The sequence below is a fragment of the Notamacropus eugenii genome, chromosome 2 (assembly GCF_028372415.1).
Source record: "Notamacropus eugenii isolate mMacEug1 chromosome 2, mMacEug1.pri_v2, whole genome shotgun sequence".
NCBI classification, from domain to species: Eukaryota; Metazoa; Chordata; class Mammalia; order Diprotodontia; family Macropodidae; genus Notamacropus; species Notamacropus eugenii.
In genome coordinates, this window is record NC_092873.1 from 275,031,320 (window position 1) to 275,045,405 (window position 14,086).

At 35.8% G+C, this 14,086-nt stretch overlaps 1 protein-coding gene across 2 annotated transcripts in view; it reads right to left on the reverse strand.

Annotated features, from left to right (window-relative positions):
• Positions 1-14,086, reverse strand: part of PLPPR5 (phospholipid phosphatase related 5) — a 447,842-nt gene that overhangs the window by 34,008 nt on the left and 399,748 nt on the right. For both annotated transcript variants that reach the window (XM_072644088.1, XM_072644089.1), the window contains 2 exons: positions 10,473-10,649; positions 4,311-4,430 (listed from right to left, as the gene is read on the reverse strand). In XM_072644088.1, the coding sequence (XP_072500189.1) occupies positions 4,311-4,430; positions 10,473-10,649 (297 nt within the window). The remainder of the gene's footprint in view (positions 1-4,310; positions 4,431-10,472; positions 10,650-14,086) is intronic.

The window sequence follows — 14,086 nt, forward strand, 5'->3', positions numbered from 1 at the left end:
CACCCCAACCATCAGAATCAAAATAAAGAGTAGCCATCCGAACTTAGCAATAGATTATTAAAAATATGGCAATAGAAATTAATCTCTGAATATAGTAGGTACATAGTTACTATTTGATGAATGAAAACTGAATGAGCAAATGATTTGAAGAATATAATAAAATATTGTAAATATCTAACAACCTAAGAAAAAACCAGTTATAAACACCTTCCATAAAATCGTCTAATGTCTTATTTTGGCCTAGAGGTGATTCTGGGTTCTCTGAGGTCATGTTAGTGGATTACAAATCTTGACAAAGCCTAAGAAATTGAGAAGATTTTAACATGGTCATGGGAACACAAACTGAGAGCTGGAAAAGAATATAAAATCAAGTCCAAACCCCCCATTTTACAGATTATAAAACTAAGACCCAAGGTGATATGACTTGTTCAGGTAGTAATATCTGAGAGAAGATCAAACCTCAAATCTTCTTGACTTTGGGTCCGATGATCTATGTACTCCAACATATTATCTTATTAATAAGATTATGTCGGTTTGCTAAGATCTAGTCTTATTGAATATAAAAGGCTCTCTCCCAGAACATTTTCCATTGGGTTATAGATCCTATGCCCATAGTGATCCCCCATAGACAGATTTTTTTAAAATGGCCCTCAGTTTTGTGTGCTTCCTTCTACTCTGCCATTGACATTGGTGGATTAAAAAAAGAAGGCAGATCTGACAACTAAAAAACTCTGAGAGACATAGTTTCTAGTTAATTTAAAAATTTTATTAATAAAACCAGCATGTTTATTAATAAAAGGATGGTCATTTGGCCATTCCTCTTACATCAATGACCTCTCATGGCTGTGGGTTCATAGATTGTATCCACTTTGAAGAGTAGGTGCTCCTGAGAGGTACCAATCAACTCTGATTGGTTAACACAATGGGAGGCAGTCTATATTAAAATGAGGGTCTTAGTCAAAGAGACATCAATCTCCATATCACCTGTTTCAACAAAAGCAACTCAACACTTCCCCAAACTTGTCTGAGCAAACATAATGAGAAAGAACACACTCATTAGCCCAAAAGGAGAATTTCTTTTACTGTCTGATTAGATTTTGGTCTGGGTAAATCTTTAAGAGAGATTTCCCAAATTGGTTGGTTTCTGGATGAGGAAGTAGAAAAGAGGAAAAACCTTGGTCCTGATTCAATAGTTAGTTATTAAATACAAGAGAGAAATATTTTTTATATGATAGGGATTAAGAATCATAGCATTATGAGACCATTTAATTAAATTTTTAATTTAGCTGTGTAATGGCAAGTAGAATCTTTTGCTGTTTTTATTTTAGTAAAATCAAGTGCGTCAGACTGAATCTTGCCTTTATCAACCAAACTTTATCACCTTTACTAGGGGTAAAGTACAGAAATGAAGAGTTTCTTTAACTAGAAAACAATATATATATTTGTATTGTTAATTATTTTAATGTGATTAGAGATCTTCCCCACTCATTAATGGGCCTGGCAAAGTTTGTAGGAAGGTCCACTCCTTTTGTTAATGAGGCACTGGTTCTTAAGGGTTGTGATGTCCTCTGACTCTAAATACTTTGAGGGTGAAGTTTTGCCAGAGAGACTCTGGGAAGCTCCTAAGCTCTGCTACCCCTTTGAAAACCCAGATGTTGGTACTTCCCTCTCTGGTAACTATGATCAGACAGTTGGAGCTGTCTGTTGATCTGTCAGACATTTAGAAGCGTGTCTGTTGATCTTTGATTTCTCTGTATTTTCTCTAAAGTTCAAGGTGCTGATGTTCAAGTGACTGATACATGTGCTTGATAAAGGTGATTGCTGACACCTCAAAAATTGCTTTTCCTTTTATAAATGCAGATCTAAGAACCTGTGACAGCAGACCCTCCTGTGTTTGTTAGGGTGCTTGCTGTTACAAGCTGTTGATACCCTAAATGCGAGACTGCTATCCAATGTCTAATGACATGATATATTACTGAAGGAATTAAACAATATTCATATTGATATCCTTGCTATAAATGAAATCAGAGATTTAAGGAAGTTACAGCTGAGCAAGATTGCTCAGAAATTCCCTTCTGAGAGGCAAATAAAAGAATTGGTAAAGTTGGTTTTTTCAAGTGCCTAAGGAAAACAAAAACATTTAGTCATCTTTAGTGTTTGGATCTTATAATGCACACCATGAAAAGAGTTGAAGTTTCATGCCAACATCTATCGCATGGTATGAAGAAATAGAGGAATTCTACAAGGCTCTCCAAACTAACTCAACATACATTTTGATCCTTGATGACTATAAACAGAGAGACAAAATGACAACAATGGTGATTACAAATACCAGAGAGAGGTGACAATGAAGAGTAATGATGATTACAAGTTCTAGAAAGAGATGGCAACAAAGTGCAGTGGTGACTACAAATGTCAGATCATTGGCAAAACATTAAAGAAGAAGATGAAAGATTTCATTGTCTGACCTCACAAAAGAGCCAGAATCAATGAAGGGGAAAATGAGACTATAGAAACCAGCATGAAACACAAGTAAGTCAGATCATCTCATGGGAACTTATATATGAAACTACAAGGACAACAAATAGAAAAGAGATGACTAGATACTGCATTTCTTTCTGGTATCCTCATGAGTGATGACAGTGGAACCAACACATTGGGTCTGTATCAGTTCGCACCTCAGGGTTATATGAGGAAATGGAAACTTTCAAAATTACATCAGGCTGGGCCAATCAGATACATTCAGAAGAAATCTGTGCTGGAGTTGAGAAAAATTTAAGGACATGAAAGCTCAATTTTAATATATCTCAAAAAGGGATTTTAAAAGTCATTAGTGAAAATGAGGTAACATAGAAAGGCCTAACACTGCAATGGTGTCCATGAAATATTTAAAGAGGAAGGTCTCTAGTACTAGGTCCACACTAATAGGATCATTCTTATGAATAAGATCATGGATTTATCAAAATATTGATGTATAAATGAAACCATTTTATTGTATCATCATTGTCAACAATTAATATTTTGAGAGGTTAATGATGGAGCTTTGACTTTGATAGAGTCTTTCTGTGATAATGTTAGCTGAAAGCTACTGCCATTTCCTAGTATAAATATTTACTCAGATTTTGTAAAAGTGATTTTCTATTGTGTAGTCTTATAAAAAGTTGCATGTGAAAAAGAAAAGGCTTAAATCATTACAGTTGCCCTATTTTCATGAGAAGTGCTTTTTAAACTTTCTCCAATTTGTAGGTAACAAAATAAGTGATATTCACTTATGAAGACTATTCTCTCTCAACTGGAATGCAGTAGTTTTAAAACAAAAATTATTTTCCATACCTGACTTTGTGCCTTCTGAAATACTACAATGAAATTATCCTCTTGCTTGCTTTATCCCCTTGAAATTTTAAAGTTAAGTTTTATTCTGTCATATAATTTTCTAGGACACAAATGCATATTACCTAAAGATTTATTCTTCTTGAAATAAGAGAGATCATTTAACATTTATATGATATTTAGGACAAGGTAACCTGATGTTCTATTTAACCTCAAAACAAAATGAGAAAATTTGGGGCTCATTAACTCAGTTATTTTCTCTAATTATTTAATAGGATATTGGATATTTTCTTAGAACTTCAATTTGATGTTTTCATTAGGACAGTATTAAAAGGTATCCATGATTTGGTTTCAATCTACCTTTCCCAACTTATCTCCCCCACCTTATTCTTCACTAGATTTAAGCATACCTTAGACATACTGAGCTTTAACACTAAATGCACTGCTGCAATCCCTTCCCTCCCCACCCCACACATCTAAACCCTAATCTCATGTTTCAGTTCCTCACATTCTAATTGTGTATGTGTATATTGTGTATTCTCTGAGATCGTAAACCCCTTTACAATGGACTTTTCCCCATTTCAGATCCTTAATATTATCATGCACATATTTAGCATTAATTAAATATGAGTGTTAAACTATTATCATCTCAGGAAGACTTCTCAAAATCTTTTCTGTGAGAGATTGACCAGCAGATATTACTTATTTTGAAAGTATCAAGAAGCCTTGAGTTTTTTCCCTCATATACATGTATCCATGCTTCTGCCTGCAAAAGGAAGCATATGTTCCACAGTCATGCCTTTGGGTCCAGGACCTTTTTGAATCTTAAATTGTATCAAATTCTACTCAGAGATTGTTTTGGTAAACCAGTGGTGAAATGAAGAGACTCTCTCCAGATAAACAGAAAACATGAGCCCCTTCTCCCCAGATAGCAATCATGGTTTAGAATATAAATGATGAATCACTTGGACAGATGTTACCTTTTCTAAGGGACTTTCTACTCGAGGAATGCTGATCATTGGCATCTGTGCCAGATTGTCCATGTGTATGTGTTCATTTTCTGGTTGTCTTCCTTTGAAATTGTTTACCACACATACAACCTAGAAGTTACAGAAAATAATTATCATTAAATCACATCCGAAGTGATCACTTCCTGTGATATCTCTATGGCTAATGGTTGGTAATTCTAATTAAGTTAACAGCACATTCAACTGCTTTCAAAAGATTCCATAGGAATGAGTTAAAAAGTCACATTTATCTTCTCTGAATGTGTCTGGTAGGCTTTATTGATGAACAAAATTTACACAAGTAGCACATAATTCAGGAAATAAATCTCATCACTTGCTCTACCACTCTGTTAACAACGACTGATTTTGAACGTTTCTCACTAAATGTGGATGGTTAAGATAACTGGATCAATTCAAGAACACCACAACCTTATGCAAATTAACAGCCCATTGACATTTCCTAATGCAGCTCACAGTTTAAATGGGATTCATCTCACATCTCTCTAAGAGTATCACATTCCCTATAAACCATTTTACAACAGGTACCCTCCACAAACTGTAGTTTCCCCTTTAGTAATCATTTTTATTGTCTGTTTATAAATTTCTTTTACACATCTGGCGTTTTCACAAGAGCTCACCTGGGTTACTGCTGAAACTAGAGATGCTATAAAGGAAATCGATCTTGGTACCAACTGCTTATGTCATCTTAGTTTCAAATTCATTTAAGAATATTTATTGTGGTAGCAGAATTTAATTTCAGTGACATGACCAATATACTCATTAATGCTGGCTTATGCCAATTATGTATAATATACTGTCTACTTTTCTCTATATTTATCTATTATTTTAAAATGATTATTTCATTATGCTCTGTAGTGAAACAGGGAAAAAAGTTCAATTTATGTACAGTTAGAATATAGCAATCTTTTTTCATAAATGTTTAATGTATAATTACAAATTTAAATCACAAAATTTCCAAAGTCTCTACTGGGAAGCCTTTTATTTAAGAAGGCTTACCACCAAATTTTCTCTAAAGGCCAATTAGATTTTTGGTTCCTCTCCAGTTTTATAAACAAAATTACTCTGATGATAATAAAATCATATCATGGAGGGCTAATAGCTGAGAAAAAAAATATCTTTGCATGTTGTTATTCCTTTATTGCCACAGACATTTCCAATGAGGATGTTTAATCTATTCCAATGCCAGATATATATATATATATATATCACTAATGTTACTGCATAAATACATACATATAAACATGTGTGTATATACATATCCCCTATAAAATCTTATGACTAGAAAGGTCTTTGAGCCGTGAGTTATTCAAAATGGTTTTATACCTTAAACTTAGACTATCCCAAAACCACCCTCGGTAGCTAAGAATCTGTTCCATCTTAAAAATAATTACTAGGGAAAGATATTTCTGATCATAATCTGGCTCCCATCTGTCTATTCACTTATTTCACATTATTTACCTTGACATACTGTGCTCCAGCCAAAGAGGCAGAACTGTTCCCTTCCCAATTAAATGTGTTCTCGTCTTCCATCTTTGCACCTTTGCACTCCCTGTGCCCCATAGCTTGGATGTGCTCCTTATTCACTGACAGCACTCACAATCCCCAAATTCACTCAAGATTCAGTTCCAGTGCCAGAACCTTTGCAAGGCCTTTCCTAACTCCCTTTGCCAACCTAACTGGTTATATTTTCTTGCTCTTGAAATCACAATATATTTACTTATCTCTGTTCACATTTATTCCCTGCAGAGAGTATGAGATCCTTGAGGGTAGGAGCAGGGAATGTTTGCTTTTTTGAGGGGAAGGGTCTTTCTCTCCACATAACTTTGTACTGTTTGGCCCATAATAGAGGTTTAATAAATGTCAACTGAATTTAACTCAAACATTCATTAAAACAGAAAGCTAGGTAATAGGTGATATAACGGAGAAAGCTCTGGGCCTAAAATCATGAAGACCTGAGTAAAATCCAGCCTCAGACACTTATTAGCTGCGTGATTTTGAGCAATTCATTTAACCTCTGTTTGTCTCAGTTTCCTAAACTCTAAAATGGGTATAATAATAGCACCTACCTCCCAGCATTGCTGTGAGGAGCAAACGAGATATTTATAAAGCTTGTAGCACTGTGCCAGGCACATAGTAGTTATAGAGTAAATGCCATATAATTCCACTGAAAAGTCAGAGTGGCATACAGCACAAAACATCATGAGGAGTAAGAAGAAGAGGCTGAAGATATTGCTTTGGCTCCTCATTTCCTCATCTGTAAACTGAGAGGATTGAACTACTTTATTCCTAAACTCTCTCCTATCTCTTAAATGCTATGATCCTATGACTCTCTGCTCTTTGAGGGTAGCTAATATATCTATTCATCACCATATCTTCTGCACATCATCTGTAATATCAAATATGGCAACAGTACCTTGCATATAACAGGTGGTCCAATATTTGTTTAATCGAATCATTCAAATTCTTTCTAGGTCAAACGATTCTAGAGATTTCAAAATCCTATTTACGCACACGAAGTTATTTTTCTCCTGATAATGGTTTAGCTGCTAACACAAAACCAATTTCTTTTTACCTGAAATCTTTGATTCCTCAGGCTCATCCCTCTCTGTCTGAAACCAAACAGCATTTAACTTCACAGTCATCCACTGCATTTACCATGTAATATTAGCCATAATAGCTACCTGTGCTTGTGTTTTATCATACCACGAGGAAATGGACTCTAATCTTTGTAACTCTCCTCACACCTCATGCCTTGTGGCCAAGTGCACATGTTTACAAGATGCAACTGTTAGAGTCACTGAAGGAGAGCACAGCAGAGGATGCTGGGTCAGGTACCAGAGAACACAGGTTCAAATCCTGATCATTTACTTTATTGTGCTAGAAATTGGTGTTGGTGTGGGGCATAGAAAAGTAAAAGACATGGGCCCTTCTCTAACAGAAATTACAATTTGCTATAGCTAAAGAGACTACATAGCTATGTGGGAAATTATGCAGGACCAATCAGAAGATGTCTAATTCAATATCCTTTCATCCAAGTTGAATAAACTGAGGGCAAGAGAGGTTACATGACTGGCCCAATATTATATAGATAACATGTCATCAAGACAGGATTTGAAACCAGGCCCTGTGTCTCCTAAACCCAGTAGTGTTTCCATGGTACTATTCTGCTTCCAAGACACTTAAGCAGGGCCTTGTCTAACTGGACCAGATAAAGAAAAAAAAATGCTTCTAGGGATGGAAAAATCTGAACACATGAATAAAGATGAAAATGAATGTGATCTGCTTGAGGGAAATACAGTAATGATTGGAGTGGAGGGTCTGAATTAATGAATAAGCTTGAAAAAAGTAGGGTGGAGCCATATTAGAACCAGATTTGAAGGCTAGCACATACTTCATTTCCTGTTGAATTTAACTGAATTGACACTGTGCAATCAGGAGGCCACTGAGCCCTTTTGAGAGGGTGAGGAGGGCCACCTGCCAAAAAGGTTTGAAGTCAGGGAGTTTGGTTGGGAGGTTTTGGAAATCATTGGCAAGCATAAACCAAGATGACTATAATGGCGGATCCCTGGGAAGCGTGCTTACTGCCCCATAAAAGAACCAATGGGAATGCTTCCCCAATGGGAATGCCACTATACATAGCTCATACTGTGCATGCCTATGAGGATAATTATATTGATCTTAGGATCATTGTTTTAGAGATAATAGAATCTTTATAGGCCATTTAGCCTAACCTCATTTTACATAAGAAAAAGATTGAGGTCCAGAGAATGAAAATGATTTGCTCAAAGCCATATAGCCACCTCCTCTGACTTCACATTCAGTATACTTTTTTTTACTGTATTGTAGAATTTAAATTGGAGATGAGGGAATGGAAATGAAATCATAGATATAAGAAGCACTTTATGTGGAAAATATAGGCATTGGTGGCTGGCTCACCATAGAGAAACAATAGGTAGGATGAGTTAAAGATGCCTCAGTAGTGTTGAACCTAGGTAATTTGGAGAGGACCAATGCTGCTAACAAAGAGACAGGGAGGTTGGGTGAAAAATAAAACGAATTTTATTTGGGAAATGTTTGAGAATTCAAGATACCTTTCGAGAATACTGTAAACAGCTCAGATTGGGAAACTAGGATTGAAAAGCATTGCTTTAGGGATAAACATTAGTGGTAGTCAATGGAAGCAGATGGGGTCCACTTTGGGAAACACTTAAAATACAAAAATTCATAGTTGCCAAAAAAAGTTATCTGGAAAAGAACATTTGTCATACAGAAACATTCCCTCCAGGCCTTTTAAAAAATATTAAGAACCACAGTGGATTTTAAATATTTGTTTACAAGAAGACTCCAAAATACTGCTTGTGCCATATGGATGCTCCAGGAGACAAGCTAGCCTAAAGAATTAATCTTTCTTACCTTTGAAATTATTTTTGAAAATCATTTTATAGGATCGTAGCCAGACTAGGCACAAGGAGCTATTTGATCCAACCAATTCATTTTGCACAAGAGGAAACTGAGGCCCAGAGGGGTTAGGCATCACATATCAAGAAAGTGGTAATCTACCTAGACCAGTTCCCTAGGGGAGATAGTGGATAGATTCTTGAACCTGGAGTCAGGAAGAAATGAGTTGAAAATCTGACCTTAGACACTGCTAGCCATGTGATCCTGGACAAATCATTTCATCACTGTCTGCCTCAGTTTCCTCATCTGTAAAATGGGAATACTAACAGCACCAATTTCCTAGGGTTATTGTGAAGAGAAAAGGTGATAACCTTTGTAAAATACTTTGCAAAATTAAAGGGCTATATAAATGCTAGCTATTATTATTACTAGAAACACCAGATTTTCCTACTTTTGATGGAAGTTCTTTTTTCCTTTCTATTTAACCATTATGCAAGCCATCTTCATGTTACTCCCCCTCATGCACATGTTGTTCCAGTGAAGGTGGCTTACTTGCCAATATATAACATTTCATTCCCTTCTCTACCAGTGTCTCCCTCCCTCCCTTCCTTCCTTCCTTCCTTCCTTCCTTCCTCCCTCCCTCCCTCCCTCCCTCCCTCCCTTCCCTCCTTCCTTCCTTCCTTCCTTCCTTCCTTCCTTCCTCCCTCCCTCCCTCCCTCCCTCCCTTCCTTCCTTTCCTCCTTCCTTCCTTCCTTCTTTCCTTCCTTCCTCCCTTCCTTCCTTCCTTCCTTCCTTCCTTCCTTCCTTCCTTCCTTCCTTCCTTCCTTCCTTCCTTCCTTCCTTCCTTCTTTCTCCCTGTTTTACATATAAGAAGCTGAGCAGAAAGAGGTTAAGTGATTTGCCTAGGGCCACACAGCTATTAAGAGTCTGAAGCAGAAACTGAAGTCAGGACTTCCTGACTCCAAGTCCAGGGCTCTAGTCATTGCGCCTAATAGCTGCCTCTTACTAATTCATTTTTTATTTTTGTATCCTTGGGGACTAACACAGACTCTTACACATAGTCAGCCCTTCATGAGTGTTTGTTGTTTTGAAATGAATGTAATCATGTCACAGAGCTGGGAGCTGAAAATAAGAAAAAAACTGAATTTAAAAAATAACAATAATAGTAATTCACATTTATATAACACTTTGCACTTTGCAAAGTACTTTCCTCACACTATCCCCAGGAGTTGGATTAGGTAAGTATTATTATCCTCATTTTGTCTCTGAAGAAATAAGCTCAAAGAGGTTAATCAACATGGCCATGGTTACACAGCTAATAATGTGGAAAGACTGGTAATTGAATGTGGGCCATGTGTCTCTAGGTCTAGTATTCTGTCAGTTACAACCAGGAGGCTGTACACCTGTGGGAGTATAATGTTGGTTTGGATTTCATGATTTCCTAGGTCTGTCCTATTTTCAAGGATTCTATAAGCATGAGTTCATTTTATACAGAAACTGAGTTCAGGGAGATGTATTCAAAACCACATGATTTAGAAATGCAGTTTAATCTTCATCAGAAAGAATGAAGGAAAAATACAGATCCCATAATATTTTAATTTTTCCATACAGCAGTGAGAATTACTATAGGTATTTATTTACTCATTTTCTCAAAATGGATGATGCAAGTTCACTTGTATCAATGCCCATGTGTCAAAATCAACCTCAAGTACTCACCAAAAATACTGCTATAGATATTCCAACAAGAAAGCCTGCTATCACGTCTGACCAATGATTTCGATATTCTGCTACTCTGTTGAGTCCAGTAAGAAAGGCCAAACACATTAAGCCCAAGCATAGAACTGGTTTAGCAAGTCTTGTTCCTTTGGCTTTTATTGTGTTGGTAATGTACATCTGAAATGACAAACGGAAAAGGACAAGATACTAAGCAGTCTATATGCCAATCTAATATATTTCTGTCAAACTATCGACTCAGAGATAGAAGAGAATTCAGAGATCATGTAGGCCACCCCTGTTATTTCACAGATGAGGGAATGGAGGTCTAGACAAGTTATTTGGCCAAAGTCAAGAAAGAAGCTGCAGAACCAACATCTAAACCTCAGTCTTTGGACCTGGGATCCAGTCATTGTTCTAGTATACTACATTACTTCTTATATATGTTTTATGAAAAATAAATATGTATAACACATCAATATGTCCATAAAATCTAATTAATATTAGAATATTAAGCTTTTTGCTATTTTGAATGAGATTAACCACAAAAACATAGATGAAATGATAGGAATAATTTAATTTTACTTACCCACTGATACCCTTTTTAAAAAACCCAATATCATCCATTAATCTTGTCTGTAGAGTATTCATACTCAGAATGGACAAAATTATGGAATATGAAAGTGGAAATTGACCTTAAAGTCCAACCAACTAGTCAAAACTGTACCTGAACAATACATAAATATCACACTAAATTTTTGGTCATCTAACATTTGCTTAAAGACTTCAAGTGAGAGGGCAATGTCAAGGTCTCAAGATGATCAATCTCATTCTTCTGTAGCTACAATTGTTAGGAAGTCTTTCCTTGTGTTAAGCCTAAATTTGCCTATTTTCATCTTCTGCCCATTTTTAGATAACTCACATATAGTCCTTTGCTAGATCTGTTCTTGAAGGAGCATATGATCTTTGATTTAGGGCTGGAATGGACCTCAGAATTGATACAGTACAAACCCTTCCTTTAATAGATGAAGAAATCAAGCCCAGAAAACATAAGTGTCTTGGTCAAAGTTATACCAGTAGTAAGTGGCAAAGCTAGGATGCAAACTGAGGTTCTTTGACAGGAAGTAGAGGATTTTCTGACCACATCATTCTAAATCCTAGGGATTCAAGCTTAATCTCTCACATCACAGCCCTTCCAATATTTATAGCCAGCTGTTGTATCCCTCCAAGGCTTTCCTTTCCATTCCACTATCTTCAATTGATTCTCATATGGTATGGAATCCAGCATTATGTATCAGTTAGAAAATACACATAGGCAAAGGTATACCTTTGTACACAATACAATTTTTTTTGTATTTCTTGTACACAATATACCTTTGTATACAATACAAAATTGTTTAAAGTACAATTTTGATACAATACAATATATTGTATCAAAATATTGGATAACAGCGATTGCAGAATACTACTATGCATCAAAAGTACACTGTTCTGAAGAGAGAATCTAGAAACATGGGAAATATTTGTGAAAGAACCAATGGCAGGAAAAATGAAGCAACACTGTGGTGGGCATATATTTGAGACAAGCTAATCAAGGAGAAGATAGTGATAAACTAATCACTGGATATGTCCAATTAGATTGTAAGCTCCTTGAGGGTAGGGACTGTCTTTTGACTTTTTTTGTGTGTCCCCAGTGCTTTTCCCAGTCCATGGCACATAGCAGGTACTTAATAAATATTGATTGATTGATTGATGAACTACAGAACTAGAAGACAAGCTTGACAATAAGGCATGACATTTTCCTTGTCAATAACTTGAATATGAAGCTCTTGTGGACAAGGTGAGGAGAAGGGAGATAGATCATAGTGCCATTAGATAGATTAATAATTGGCTGGCCCCAAAGAGTAATTATTAATGATTATTAATCTAGGGGAAGGTTTTCAGTGGAACAACAGAGGACTTTTTTCTGTTCAACATGTTTTATCAATAAATTTAATTAAGGCATAGTTGGCTAAATTATTGAATTTACTGATGCAACAGAAACAGAAAGAATGACAAATGGGTTAGATGACAGAATCAGGTTTTTTCCTAAAGAGAGATTTCCATAGGCTAGAATAAGAGGCCAAATCTAATAAGATGAAACCAAATAGAACAAATTTAATTTAACTCTTCCTCCACATGACAACCATTTAAATATTTGCAGACAACATTCATGTTCTCACCTAAATGTTTTCTTTTTTTAGGCTAAACGTTCCTGGTCCCTTCAACAATTTTTTTCAGGCTTTGCACTATTTTAAGTTCGTTTTTCACTCTGGTCACTGTCTTCTGGAAGCCTTTTGGATAATTTATTTCATAATTAAATCTGGTGCTCATAATAAAATGTAATATACCAGATAGGGAGTAATGAGTAGAAGTGTCATCTTCCTTGCTCTGAACACTCTGCTTTTATTATTACAGTTAAAAATTGCTTTCTTTTCTTTTCTGAACTCCTAAGATTGCATGCTGTGTTGGGGAGGGAGGAGATAGGGAGAGGGAGAAAATTTAAAATTTATTGAAGTGATTGCTGAATACTGAAAACAAATAAATTAATTTTTTTAAAAATGACTTTCTTTTCTCTTTTCTTTTCTTTAGATTTCTACATCACATTGTCATCTTATATTGAATTTTTAGGCCGATAATATCTCCACTTTTTTTTACAGAAATTCTTGTGCAAGTGTATTTTTAATCAATCACCAAGTGTTTATGAAGTACCTATTATGTTAGCACTGTGCTAGGCACTGGGGATTGAGATAGGTGTAAAGGATGAAACAATCTCTTCTATCCTGTACGGGTGAAGTTGATTCCCTGAATCATGTCTAGAAATTTCCATTTATCCCTATTAAAGGTCATCTTATTAGATTTGATCTAATCTGCTGACATCTTTTTGATCCTGATTTTGTTATTCAGTGTGTTTATGAAGTTACTGAGAGGCAAATTTTCCCTCAATTTCAAGGGGAAAAACAACTTTCTAACAATTAAACTTCTCTAAAAAAGTATAATGGGGCAGCTAAGTGGCTAGAGGCTAGAGTGCTGAGCCTGGAGTCAAGAAGACTCATTTCCCTGAGTTCAAATCTGACCTCAGACACAACCCTATTTTGCCTCAGTTTCCTCATCTATAAAATGAGCTGGAGAAGCAAATGGCAAACCATTCCAATATCTTTGTTAAGGAAACTCCAAATGGGGTCACAAAGAGTAGCACATGACTGCAAAATGACTGAAAAATAAAAAGAATAAAGGGGTGACTAATGAGAAAACAAATTTCCTTTCACTATTAGGTCTTCAGCTGGAGGCTGGATGCTTACTTATTGTAGATGTCATAGAGAGATTTTTTTTTTCCTCTAAAGTATGAGTTGAACTAGAAGACCATAGAGGTATTAATATAGCTCTGAGACTCTGAGAAAACTACAATTTTGGATCAGTTTCAATTACAGCACTGGAGAACATGGACATACTCACAGTTTATTAACTTACTTATGAAATCACATTTGGAAGAGCAGATTTTAAATCAGTTTTATGTTTAAAACTGATGATACTTTGTAATATGGCTTTAGGATTTAGTTCTGGTGCCAAAACTTGCC